Genomic DNA, 14,590 nt, shown 5'->3' on the forward strand with positions numbered 1-14,590 from the left:
AAATATTGTATTTGACTCTGTTATCTCAAAATGGAATAGAGTCAAGAATTCAGGAACGCAGGACAGTGTCAGGGTTGAGGGTAGAGGGAACGTGGAATCACACGCAGGACACAGAGATTCAAAAAACAAATGTCTTTAGTGAAGTCCGACAGTACATGCCAACACGGCAACAGGCCCCAGGCGAAACAAGCGTACACTGGAACAGTCCAAAGTACAAACGCACAACGTGCAGGACTCTCTCACACAAAACGAAATACAGAGAGCATAGAACAGCAGACCAACATCTACACGTGACATAGAACAATTACACACAACACCTAACCAAACACAAGAGAACTAAATAGGGTGCCTAATGAACACTTAACAATGAACAGGTGTAACAAACAGGCAAAACCAATCAAACATGAAACATCGAACGGTGGCAGCTAGTACTCCGGAGACGACGACCGCCGAAGCCTGCCCGAACGAGGAGAAGGAGCCGCCTCGGCCGAAACCGTGACAGACAGTGAGTATCACACAGACTTTCTATAATATAATATAATATAATATGCCATTTAGCAGACGCTTTTATCCAAAGCAACTTACAGTCATGTGTGCATACATTTCTACGTATGGGTGGTCCCCGGGGATCGAACCCACTACCCTGGCGTTACAAGCGCCATGCTCTCTTCTTCTCCTATCCACCCCTCCCACTCTCTCTCTCTCTCTCTCTCTCTCTCTCTCTCTCTCTCTCTCTCTCTCTCTCTCTCTCTCTCTCTCTCTCTCCCATTCTCTCTCTCTCTCTCTCTCTCTCACTCTCTCTCTCTCTCTCTCTCTCTCTCTCTCTCTCTCTCTCGCTGTAAGTCTCTGTCTATTTCCACCTTTCATGCTGACTCTGAACATAAAATAATGAATGCATTTTTGTATGAAAGGTAGTTTAGACATGGCTGTCACACTGGCAAGGATGTGTCAAATTCTTTCTAACAAACCTAAGAATATAATCACTTCAATATCCACTCATTCCATCCCTTACTTTCGGCAACAATATTTTGAAGTTGTTTTCCTAGGATGAAAGAGACTCACTATGTCAAGAGAAAAGTCTGCTTTTCGGTTCTACATGCTTGTTCTACATGCTTGTTCCACATGCTTGTTCCACATGCTTGTTCTACATGCTTGTTATACATGCTTGTTCTACATGCTTTTTCCACATGCTTGTTCTACATGCTTGTTATACATGCTTGTTCCACATGCTTGTTCTACATGCTTGTTCCACATGCTTGTTCTAAATGCTTGTTCCACATGCTTTTCCACATGCTTGTTCTACATGCTTGTTCTACATGCTTGTTCCACATGCTTGTTCCACATGCTTGTTCTACATTCTTGTTCCACATGCTTGTTCCACATGCTTGTTCTACATGCTTGTTCTACATGCTTCCACGTCTTCTTTCTCTCAATTCATGTTCCTTTTTCTCATTCCACGATCATCTCCTTTGTTTTGTTGACGTTGAGTGAGAGGTTATTTTCCTGGCACAAAACTCCCAGAGCCCTCACCTCCTCCCTGTAGGCGGTCTCGTCATTGTTGGTAATCAAGCCTACTACTGTTGTGTTGTCTGCAAACTTGATTGAGTTGGAGATGTGCTTGGCCACGCAGTCATGGGTGAACAGGGAGTACAGGAGGAGGCTGAGCATGCACCCTTGTGGGACCCCAGTGTTGAGGATCAGCGAAGTGGAGGTGTTGTTTCCTACCTTCACCACCTGGGGGCGGCCGGTCAGGAAGTCCAGGACCAAATTGCACAGGGCGGGGTTGAGACCCAGGGCCTCGAGCTTAATGATGAGCTTGGAAGGTACTATGGTGTTGAATGCTGAGCTATAGTCAATGAACAGCATTCTTCCATAGGTATTCCTCTTGTCCAGATGGGATAGGGCAGTGTGCAGTGTGATGGCAATTGCATCGTCTGTGGATCTATTGGGGCGGTAAGCAAATTGAAGTGGGTCTAGGGTGACAGGTAAGGTAGAGGTGATATGATCCTTGACTAGTCTCTCAAAGGACTTCATGATGACAGAAGTGAGTGCTACGGGGCGATAGTCATTTAGTTCAGTTACCTTTGCTTTCTTGGGTACAGGAACAATGGTGGCCATCTTGAAACATGTGGGGACAGCAGACTGGGATAGGGAGAGATTGAATATGTCCGTAAACACTCCAGCCAGCTGGTCTGCGCATGCTCTGGCTTGGGATGCCGTCTGGGCTGTTTGCGGTGGTTAACAGCTTAAATGTCTTACTCACGTCGGCCACGGAGAAGGAGAGCCCACAGTCCTTGGTAGTGGGCCTGTCGGTGGCACTGTGTTATCCTCAAATCGGGTGAAGAAGGTGTTTAGCTTGTCCGGAAGCAAGAGGTCGGTGTCGGCGACGTGACTGGTTTTCCTTTTGTAGTCCGTGATTGTCTGTAGACCCTCGTGTCTGAGCCGTTGAATTGTGACTCCACTTTGTCTCTATACTGATGTTTTGCCTGTTTAATTGCCTTGTGGAGTGAGTAGCTACACTGTTTGTATTCTGCCATATTCCCAGTCACCTTGCCATGGTTAAATGCGGTGGTTCACACACATACACACACACACACACACACACACACACACACACACACACACACACACACACACACACACACACACACACACACACACACACACACCGTTATACTGCTCGCAAATGTCATGTTTTAAACATGGAACCATCTTACAGATCATATTTGCAACTCTTCTACAGCAGCGGTTCCCAACCTTTTCTAGCATGAGGGCTTCTAAAGCTTCTATTTCCTCCACACTGTTTCCATGAAACTCCTTCCTCTCTGTCCCGTCGTCTGGCAACAGGGTTTCTTGAATAGTGTGAAACGGTTGGAACACAATGCTCCAGCCCCAGTGTGAAGGGTTTGTTAAGATGTTCTTTCTCTCTGTTTAGAATATTATATAGGACAGATAGAGAACATTCTAAAGAACAAGGCTATGCCAATAACTCAGTTTGGACAAAAATGAAGATACAGTAGAATCTTATCATTCCAAGCTCGCGAAATGGTGCTGACAGCAATAGACAGAATTAGACATCCTCTCTCTAAATATGTTGCTCTAATGACTCCCCCTGTCACACTAAGTCCTCACTATAATCGCTAAACTGTTAAAAATGCCTGTTTTGTTCTGGCAGCCCTTAGTTTTAGCAGGGTTGGAGGTGTCCACAGAGATAGGTTAGAGAGGTGTCCACAGAGATAGGTTAGAGAGGTGTCCACAGAGATAGGTTAGAGAGGTGTCCACAGAGACAGGTTAGAGAGGTGTCCACAGAGATAGGTTAGAGAGGTGTCCACAGAGACAGGTTAGAGAGGTGTCCACAGAGATAGGTTAGAGAGGTGTCCACAGAGACAGGTTAGAGAGGTGTCCACAGAGATAGGTTAGAGAGGTGTCCACAGAGATAGGTTAGAGAGGTGTCCAAAGACAGCCAATGAACTAAGACTGACACAGCCTTTGTCTGTCTAGAGTAGTGTGTACACTTAATACTATTACATTATTCAAATGAGGCAGCACTCCAATATTGTACAAAATGCTCTTCTAAGCAGACCTGACTTATGAGTTATCTTAATAATAACACCATAAGACAAACGTAGTAATAATAGTAGTGAATTGGTTTATTTGAAGGTTTGATTGGAGCTCACCTTGTACCAGAATAATAAAGACAAACCATTTTTCTACACAATCAACATTTAATTACACTAGTCAAAATATTTACCAACATAATGAAAATGATCAGAGAAAAGAGGTAGGGAACGGAGTGACGGACAAGAAGTAGAGAATATCGAAACATTGAAGGAATGTTACACTCATTCTGTGAGTGGCCTGTTTGTTCTATTGGGCTGCATGGAACGAGAACAAAGGAGAGGGGTGGCCGTATGTCCACTGGTTCTGAGCTGATCCCTTCAGCTTGTTCTTCTCACTGAGTCTGGGCTCCTTGTGGTGCTCCTTCTTCGGGTTGCGTATGCTGTGCTCCGATGGTCTTCTCCTTCTTTCCTTGAAGAAGGTTAGCTTCTTGTACCGTTCAGGCTACGCTAACTTCTTAAGGTCTTATGTCTACTTCTGAGACTGTGACTGGGTTCTTCTTCACAACTGTTGTATTGAAGCAGGTACGTTCCCCCCTGTGTACTTATAGCCGAAAAAGGTACTTTCCATAACTTCTCAGTTCACCAGTTAACTAAGACTGTGGTCGGCCTGCTGAAGATGGAGGTTCTTAAGCTTAAGCTGCTGTGAACAGAGCAGAAGGTCCAGAAGCTAAGAGAGTGAGAGAGAGGGGAGCAGTGCTTTTCTAGTCCTGCTGGGTCATGTGGTATTACACCTAGGTGTCAAGAAAGAGCCCTTTTTATGGCCCAATGAGGGGATTCGATTATCTGGCCCAGGTTACCCCGGTGGGAGGAGTTTGCATTCGAAAAAGTGCATTCGTTTTAGAACCGGGCAGCAATGATGTGCCAAATTTACATTTTACATTTTAATCATTTAGCAGACGCTCTTATCCAGAGCGACTTACAGTTAGAGGGTAAGCATTGTAATAAGCCGCCTCAATATTTGCAGCTATAGGTGGTAATAGGAGCTGATCTGTTGTCAGTTTTCTGAAATAATTATAATGTTAAGGTAAGATTTGAATGGAGAAAGCAGATCTGAGAACAGCGCTGCCTCTCTTTCTATCCTATCAGTATTGACACATGCTCCAACAATGCACTTTGCAAAAGTTTTTTCTTCGTGGTGTTTTGGGAAACGCATGTTACGTCTTCGGCCGTTGTAGGGACGATGCATTGTTTAAACACTCGTAAGACTAAGTTCCATAACTATCGGGACATTTTCTTCTTTCTACTCAACAATTGCTACTCGACTAATGTCTTACTCCATATGTATGGAAAAGACAAAAACAGACCTGATTAGGATCATTGGATGATGAAAAGTATGGAAATTAAAAACTGCTTTACATTTCAGATGAGACACGTTGAAGAAATGGTGCTCAACACATTATCAGCAATGCAGGAGGTTAATTCAAATTGAGACACTTGAACAAACCATGATAATTACCAAGTACCTTTTCAAATATATTTTCCAAGCTTTTTCCAACCAGTAAACCACATGTGCTATTTTCTACCCCTGTCTAATGGTGCACGTGGGTACACGTGGGTAGATAAGAGAGGAGAAAACATCCTGTCTCGTGTCAAGGCTGAAACATTGAGCGTGCAAGGGGTCCAAAGCACTTAGTGTCTTGTTAAAGTATCTGTCATAATGAGTAAGTATGTAAAAGAGCGGGGGTGGGGGACGAGGAACATGGAAATCACCCTTCCGCGCAATTAGTACCTTCCCACTGGGCACACATTGGTTGAATCAAATCTAATCTAATTGTATTTGTCACATGCGCCGAATACAACAGGTGTAGACTGTCTTGTTTTGAATGCTTTGTACAAAATAATCAAATGCAGCTTGACAGGATCTTTCTAAACGTAGCTCTTTATTAACTAGCTATAACTGGCATGTTCATGTGTCTCGGCCATGATCATCTTGAAGATGACTTCACCACCTGGGTGGTCTTAACCAATCATAGCGCAGTATGATACGAAGGTAGAATGCATCCAATTACAATTTTACATCCCCCTTCTTTAAAAAAAAGAAAGATGTTCTACATATTTTATATAAGTATGGTGTATGTTGTGTTGTGTCTGTGTTTAGTCCACCCCGTTCTCTTTCAGGGGAACAGTTCATCTCGTCAGTGTGTTGTTCTTTTGTGTTCAGTAGGTGACGACGATTGCGGCGGTACACCGCTCCTTCTGCGGTGCGAACGTGATATGAACGTTCAGTGTCAGCTGGTTGGATGACGACTGCTGGCTTCCAGTAGCCATGCTCCTGGATTCTAACTGACTCTCCGTCGTTCAGTGGTGGCAGTGGTCTAGCTGACCTGTCGTAGTATCGCTTTTGGTGTTGTTGTCTCTGTGCACGTTTTGCATGCATTTCCTTGTAGCTGATGACAGCTGCTGGTTGGTGCTGGGAAGGTTTGAGCGAAGTCTGCGGCTCATCAACAGCTGGGCTGGTGATTTGAAGTTGTCAACTGGAGTGTTGCGGTATTCAAGGAGACTGAGGTAGGGGTCTCTCTTGTCTGCTTTTGCTTTGTCCATGAGTGATTTAGCAATCTGCACAGATTTTTCAGCAAGGCCATTACTTTGAGGGTAATGTGGGCTTGTGGTGACGTGTGTGAACTCCCTGTCCTGTCCACAACCTCAAACAGTCACACTCCAAACTCCACTATGGCCAAGACCAAAGAGCTGTCAAAGGACACCAGAAACAAAATTGTAGACCTGCACCAGGCTGGGAAGACTGAATCTGCAATAGGTAAGCAGCTTGGTTTGAAGAAATCAACTGTGGGAGCAATTATTAGGAAATGGAAGACATACAAGACCACTGATAATCTCCCTCGATCTGGGGCTCCACGCAAGATCTCACCCCGTGGGGTCAAAATGATCACAAGAACGGTGAGCAAAAATCCCAGAACCACACGGGGGGACCTAGTGAATGACCTGCAGAGAGCTGGGACCAAAGTAACAAAGCCTACCATCAGTAACACACTACGCCGCCAGGGACTCAAATCCTGCAGTGCCAGACGTGTCCCCCTGCTTAAGCCAGTACATGTCCAGGCCCGTCTGAAGTTTGCTAGAGTGCATTTGGATGATCCAGAAGAGGATTGGGAGAATGTCATATGGTCAGATGAAACCAAAATATAACTTTTTGGTAAAAACTCAACTCGTCGTGTTTGGAGGACAAAGAATGCTGAGTTGCATCCAAGAACACCATACCTACTGTGAAGCATGGGGGTGGAAACATCATGCTTTGGGGCTGTTTTTCTGCAAAGGGACCAGGACGACTGATCCATGTAAAGGAAAGAATGAATGGGGCCATGTATCGTGAGATTTTGAGTGAAAACCTCCTTCCATCAGCAAGGGCATTGAAGATGAAACGTGGCTGGGTCTTTCAGCATGACAATGATCCCAAACACACCGCCCGGGCAACGAAGGAGTGGCTTCGTAAGAAGCATTTCAAGGTCCTGGAGTGGCCTAGTCAGTCTCCAGATCTCAACCCCATAGAAAATCTTTGGAGGGAGTTGATAGTCCGTGTTGCCCAGCGACAGCCCCAAAACATCACTGCTCTAGAGGAGATCTGCATGGAGGAATGGGCCAAAACACCAGCAACAGTGTGTGAAAACCTTGTGAAGACTTACAGAAAACGTTTGACCTGTGTCATTGCCAACAAAGGGTATATAACAAAGTATTGAGAAACTTTTGTTATTGACCAAATACTTATTTTCCACCATAATTTGCAAATAAATTCATAAAAAATCCTACAATGTGATTTTCTGGAGAAAAAAATTCTCATTTTGTCTGTCATAGTTGACGTTGAAAAAAATATTTAGTCAGCCACCAATTGTGCAAGTTCTCCCACTTAAAAAGATGAGAGAGGCCTGTAATTTTCATCGTAGGTACACGTCAACTATGACAGACAAAATGAGAAAAAAAAATCCAGAAAATCACATTGTAGGATTTTTAATGAATTTATTTGCAAATTATGGTGGAAAATAAGTATTTGGTCACCTACAAACAAGCAAGATTTCTGGCTCTCACAGACCTGTAACTTCTTCTTTAAGAAGAAGTTCAAAAAAAAAATCTCTCAATTTGTCTGTCATAGTTGACGTGTACCTATGATGAAAATTACAGGCCTTTCTCATCTTTTTAAGTGGGAGAACTTGCACAATTGGTGGCTGACTAAATACTTTTTTTCCCCACTGTATTTTAATTTCTATATCCCATTCTTAAAATAAAGTGGTGATCCTAACTGACCTAAGACAGATAATTTTTACTAGGATTAAATGTCAGGAATTGTGAAAAACTAAGTTTAAATGTATGTAAACTTTCGACTTCAACTGTATATGCTCTTGAATTAATATTTGATCTGAAATTGGACAGTGTGGCCCTCATCTGTTTTTCAAATGTGTGGAAATAAATGTGTTCCGTTCAGCGAGATCTGGCATTTAACCCTTGTTCTACTTACATAGAGATATTTGTTGTTATTTCTGTATAACGAAGTTGGCCCTTTTTACAAAGGGGGTGTGAGAGTGTAATTTGAAGGAGTCAGGCGCAGGAGGGTAAATCACTGAATACAGAGTTTATTCCGTAGGACACAATTACGCTGGATAGCGTCAACAGCACAGGGCGTAATACAGGCGCACTGGAACACAATACAGGCACACGGGGAGAAATAACCCCGGCAATACAAAGTACGGGTAGCTCAACCGAGCTACACTCATCTTCACATAAAACAATCACCCACAAGGACAAGGGGGCAGAGGGAACACTTATACACAGACTAATGAGGGGATATGAACCAGGTGTGTGTAATTGACAAGACAAGACAAATTGAATGATGATATATGGAGCGGCAGTGGCTAGTAAGCCGGTTACGACGAACGCCGAAACCTGCCCGGACAAGGAGGGGAGGCAGCCTCGGCGGAAGTCGTGACAGTATTCCCGCCTTGACGCGCAGCTCCAGCAGCGCGCCGACCCCGGCCTCGGGGACGGCCAGGAGGACGCGGAGCAGGGCGAGCCGGATGGCGACGGTGGAAATCCTGCAACAGGGAGGGATCGAGGATATCCCTCACCGGGACCCAGCACCGTTCCTTCGGACCATACCCCTCCCACTCCACGAGGTACTGAAAGCCCTCCACCCGACGCCTCAAATCCAGGATGGAACGGACAGAGTACGCTGGGGCCCCCTCGATGTCCAGAGGAGGTGGAGGGACCTCCCGCACCTCAGACTCCTGGAGTGGACCAGCCACCACCGGCCTGAGGAGAGACACATGAAACGAGGGGTTAATACGGTAATCAGGGGGAAGTAATAACCTATAGGTGACCTCGTTGATTCTCCTCAGGACTTTGAACGGCCCCACAAACCGCGGGCTCAGCTTCGAGAGCCAGACCCGATCCCCCGGTACGAAGACCGGGGCCTCACTGCGGTGGCGGTCAGCGTTGGCCTTCTGACGACGCACGGCGCGTTGGAGGTGAACGTGGGCAGCGCAGGAGCCTCGGTCTGGCTCTGGTGCCACGGTGCCAGAACCGGTTGGTAACCTAAAACACATTGGAATGGCGTTAGGTTAGTAGAGGAGTGGCAGAGAGAGTTCTGGACATATTCTGCCCATGGCAAGAACACCGACCACTCCCCCGGCCGGTCCTGGCAGTAGGACTGCAGGAACCTACCCACATCCTGATTTACCCGTTCCACCTGCCCATTAGACTCGGGGTGGAACCCAGAGGTCAGGCTGACCGAGACCCCCAGACGTTCCATAAACGCCTTCCAGACTTTGGATGTGAACTGGGGACCTCGGTCAGACACTATATCCTCTGGTACCCCGTAGTGCCGGAAGACGTATGTAAACAGGGCCTCCGCAGTTTGCAGGGCCGTGGGGAGACCGGGACAGAGGAAGGAGGCGGCAGGCCTTTGAAAAGCGGTCCACAACGACCAGGATGGTGGTGTTACCTTGGGAGAGGGGAATATCAGTCAGGAAATCAACACTTAGGTGAGACCATGGTCGTTGTGGAATTGGTAAAGGTTGTAACTTACCCGCTGGGAGGTGCCTAGCTGGGTGCACACCGAGCAGGAGGAGACATACACCCTCACGTCCTTAGCCAAGGTAGACCACCAGTACTTTCCGGTCAGGCAGCGCACTGTACGACCGATACCTGGGTGACCAGAGGAGGGTGATGTGTGTGCCCAGTAGATCAGATGATCACGGATAAGAGCAGGCACGTACCGCAGCCCAGCTGGACACTGAGGTGGAGATGGATCTGTGCGTAATGCCTGCTCTATATCTGCGTCCATCGCCCATACTACCGGCGCCACAATGCAGGAAGCCGGGAGTATGGGGGTGTTGTCTCTGGGCCTCTCCTCTGTGTCATACAGCAGTGACAATGCGTCTTCCTTCACATTCTTCGTACCCGGGATGTATGATAGTGTGAAGTCAAACCGGGTGAAGAATAGCGCCCACCTGGACTGGCGAGGATTCAGCCTCCTCGCTGCCCGGATGTACTCCAGGTTACGGTGGTCCGTCCAGATGAGGAAAGGGTGTTTCGCCCCTTCGAGCCAATGCCTCCACACGGTCAGGGCTTGGACAACAGCCAACAGCTCCCGATCACCAATGTCGTAGTTCTGCTCCGCCGACTGAGCTTCTTAGAGAAGAAGGCACAGGGGCGGAGGTTGGGTGGCGTGCCCGAGCGTTGGGATAGGACAGCGCCTATCCCTATCTCGGACGCATCCACCTCCACTACGAACGGTAGTGATGGATCGGGGTGGGCCAGTACAGGGGCTGAGGTGAACAGACCCTTCAGGTTACTGAAGGCCTTGTCCGCCTCAGCAGACCAGCGGAGCCGGGACGGCCCACCCTTCAACAGAGATGTAATGGGAGCTGCGAACTTGCCAAAGCCCCGGATAAACCTTCAATAGTAGTTGGCGAAGCCAATAAAGCGCTGCACCTCCTTAACCGTGGTTGGAGTCTGCCAATTACGCACGGCTGAAATGCGATCTCCCTCCATCTCCACACCTGAGGTAGTAATGCGGTATCCGAGGAAGGAGACAGACTGCTGGAAAAACAAACACTTTTCTGCCTTGGCATAAAGGTAATTTTCCAACAGTCGGGCCAGCACTTTGCGAACCTGGGACACATGCTCCGAGCGCGTAGTGGAATACACCAGAATGGCATCGATGTAGGCCACTACACCGCGACCAAGCATGTCTCGAAACACCTCGTTCACAAAGGACTGGAAGACGGATGGAGCATTCATCAAACCGTAGGGCATCACTAGGTATTCATAATGCCCCGTGGTTGTGCTGAATGCTGTCTTCCACTCATCCCCCTCTCGGTCACGCACCAGGTTGTACGCACTCCGGAGATCTAATTTGGTGAAGAAGCGCGCCCCATGCATTTACTCGATCAATGAAGGAATGAGGGAGAGAGGATAACTAAATCGTATCGTCTCCTTGTTCAGTGATCGATAATCAATGCAAGGGCGCAGACCGCCGTCTTTCTTCTTCACAAAAAAGAAACTAGAGGAGGCGGGTGAAGTGGAGGGACGTATAAACCCCTGGCACAGGGACTCAGTGACGTACGTTTCCATAGCTTCCATTTCCGCCTGTGACAGAGGATACACATTACTCCTGGGAGGCACAGTGTCTACCTGGAGGTTTATCGCGCAATCCCCCACCAGATGAGGTGGTAACTTGGTCGCCTGCGTTTTGGAAAACGCATGCGCCAAATCGAGGTATTCGGGGGGAATGCGCACGGTGGAGGTACTGTCTGGACTTTCCACCGTGGTTGCACCAACGGAAACACCGAGACACCTACCCTGACACTCTCGCGACCAACCCGTGAGAACCCTCTGCGGCCATGAGAATGTGGGGTTGTGGAGTGCTAACCAAGGGATACCTAGTACTACAGGGAAAGCAGGAGACTCAATGATAGAAAACGTGACTTGCTCGCAATGAGTCTCATGGGTAACCATGGTGATTGGTGCGGTATCTTCCCTAACAAACCCGGACCCTAATGGTCGACTGTCAAGTGCTCTGATGGGGAGTGGAATGGATGGGGGAACCAGTGAAATGCCTAGACTTTTTGAGAATGCCCTGTCCATAATGTTCCCAGCTGCGCCTGAATCTACTAGCGCCTTACACTGGGGAACTACAATGTGATCAGGAAAGTGGATGGGTAGGGTACAGTGCGCAGCAGAGGACTCTGAACAAGTGTGGCTGTTCGATACCTGGGGTGATGCGAGAGTGCCCTGCCATCCGCCTCCAGACCCAAAAGAACGCTAACGACATCGTGCAGTGTAATGTCCCTTCGTGCCACCTGAGTGACACTGGCGCTGTCGTCCTCTGCTCTCTCAGATCACGGCTCCACCCAGCTCCATCAGCTCGTGATTCGAGTCGGCCGGGGTTGGAACGGGCAGACCTCCTCCAGGACGTCCTCTGGCCGCCAGCAGGTTGTCCAAACGGATGGTCCACCAGTTGCGTGAAGGACCAGCCGCCTCTCGACCTTCGGGCGGGTGATAACGAGGGCGGACACCTTCTCCTGCTCCGATGGGGCCGGCCTGATGCTGGAGAAGTAGAGCTCCAGTTGGAGGAGGAATCCCTGGCAGAGAGCAGCTGTCCCTCTGGGTGGCTGGATCCGGTTGCCCAGCTGGTCTCGACAGATCGGGTCCTCTCCTCTCCAGGTGTTGGAAGACCTGGAGAACACGATCCATCGCTTCTCCCAAGCTGGCTAGCATTGTTGAATGCTCCTGGACCCGTGCCACGACTCCAGGCATGCACTCCTCTCCTGCTGACTCCATTTCAGGTGGGTGATTCTGTGATGCGTGATTTGAAGGAGTCAGGCGCAGGAGGGTAAATCACAGTATACAGAGTTTATTCCGTAATCCAGCGTAACCAGTCCAGTGTGCAAAACAGGCGCACTGGAACAAACATGCACACGGGGAAAATACCCCAGCAATACAAAATACTGAGCTCAACTGAGCTACTAATCCTCACAATGAACAATCACCCACAAGGACAAGGGGGGCAGAGGGAACACTTAAACACGTACTAATGAGGGGAATATGAACCAGGTGTGTGTAATTGACAAGACAAGACAAATGGAATGATGAGATATGGAGCGGCAGTGGCTAGAAGGCCAGTGACGACGAACGCCGTAGCCTGCCCGAACAAGGAGGGGAGGCAGCTTCGGAGGCAGTCGTGACAGAAGTGTAATTTTTTATCTTTTTTGTATGTCAAATGATGACATTTCTGAAATGTTCAGGGTGGAAAAAGCATTGACAGCTGCGACACATTTAACTATGCAAATTTGAGTACTTAATATATATATATATATATATACTGTGTGTATATATATATTATTCTTATTATTTTTTTACAATTTTGAATACTGGGAAAACCCAGCCTGACAGTTCACAGAAGATTCAACATGCATTGTTTCACCAACACAAGTGTCTTAATATCTCTATTAAAATAAAGATGCTTTTTAACCATTGAACGCAATTCAAGGTTTGGGCAATTTTGGGAAACTTTGGGCAATTCAAGGTAACTTTGGAGCTTTCCAAGATTTTCTATGTATTGATTCTATGTATTCCATTTTATGTAGAAATGACTTGTCAATCAATTATATTAAAGTGAAATATACTTATCTCCTGGGCAACCAAATTAAAATTTTAGACATACTGTAGAACACAATTACAAACAGTGTTCGGTTAGAAGGCCAAAAATCACACCAAAAAGTGTTAGATGCAGATATTGATGAAGTTTAAAACTTTACACTGCTTTTGCTGAATTACCCACAAAAGGGTTGTGGAGTATAATTACTGTACAATCTCAGCTGTGAAAATGTATTTCTCAAAACAAAATGACAGATGAACTACCAGTTCCATTAGCAAATAGTTTCAGATTCAGAGTCAGATTGAAGATTCGGCTGAGACATGTAGAATGTCCTTAGATGCAGCTAGCATGAAAATCAGTCTATTTCCTCATGAAGAAGACACTCATCCATTTTCATCCACAGACCAAACCACAACAGTCTAATACAGAGTTCATGACTTAATAAATAGAGTACACATTAGTTAGGACCATGGTCACAGAGGTTAGAGATTTGTCCATGGTGACCGATCACTGACCACACATTGACCACTCACCTCCAATTGTACATCTCTTCCATATGTTTATATACAGTGTGTTGGTCATGTGTGAAAATTATCATTTTTGTGACTCATTGGTCCTCTTACACACTCATTCCAAAACAAGTGGACATCTGGCCCCCTTATAAGGGGTCCTTCCAAGTGCTCCTAAGAAGGGCCCTCCATGTTGACAGTTGTGACGGTGGCCATGAAACACTTCTGGAACAGTCTCTCAGGGTCGGGAGGCTGGTTGTCACAGTCCAGCTTCCGGCTGAGGAAGTGCTTCCTTAAGCCCTGGGGACCACTGGGAGGCGGCGCGCCGGAGTGACTGCTAGGTCCCTCACTGGGATTGGGATCCACTCCTGGAATTACACACACACACACGATTGCACATGCACAAAAAGCAGGCAGACACGCAGTGAAGCACACACACACACACTAGTGTTTAATATTTTCCCAGTATTTTACAAATGTTCCATCTCACGAATAAATCACTTTTCTCCTGGGTAACCCGGTATTTCCCACCCAAACCAGAAGTGTCATTCTAAAGCATATAAAGCATATAAAAAAATGCAGAATTTGATTAGAGCTTAGATCAGCATTAAAATTCAAGTCTGATGCTACCTGAGCCTGATAATCCATACATTAAAGACATTTTATGAGCCCTGCATTAAATACATTTTATGAGCCCTACATTAACCACATTTGATGAGCCCAAGCCCAAATGATTGTGCAGTTATCCAGTACATACAGTGAGGGAAAAAAGTATTTGATCCCCTGCTGATTTTGTACGTTTGCCCACTGACAAAGACATGATCAGTCTATAATTTTAATGGTAGGTTTATTTG

General features: G+C 46.8%; 1 protein-coding gene and 1 long non-coding RNA gene across 3 annotated transcripts in view; one reads left to right on the forward strand and one right to left on the reverse strand.

Annotated features, from left to right (window-relative positions):
• The first annotated feature begins 244 nt into the window (after positions 1-244).
• LOC311146880 overlaps positions 245-14,590 on the forward strand; it is a 46,927-nt gene continuing 32,581 nt past the window's right edge. For both annotated transcript variants that reach the window (XR_014614722.1, XR_014614723.1), the window contains exon 1: positions 245-505. This is a non-coding gene — a long non-coding RNA (uncharacterized lncRNA). The remainder of the gene's footprint in view (positions 506-14,590) is intronic.
• LOC311146476 (protein shisa-like-2A) overlaps positions 13,911-14,590 on the reverse strand; it is a gene marked incomplete at both ends in the record, with an annotated part of 38,485 nt that continues 37,805 nt past the window's right edge. The window contains one exon of the mRNA XM_084182982.1: positions 13,911-14,104. Within this exon, the coding sequence (XP_084039108.1) occupies positions 13,911-14,104 (194 nt within the window). The remainder of the gene's footprint in view (positions 14,105-14,590) is intronic.

Source organism: Coregonus lavaretus, assembly GCF_964263955.1.
Source record: "Coregonus lavaretus genome assembly, chromosome: 19".
In the NCBI taxonomy this organism is placed as follows: Eukaryota; Metazoa; Chordata; class Actinopteri; order Salmoniformes; family Salmonidae; genus Coregonus; species Coregonus lavaretus.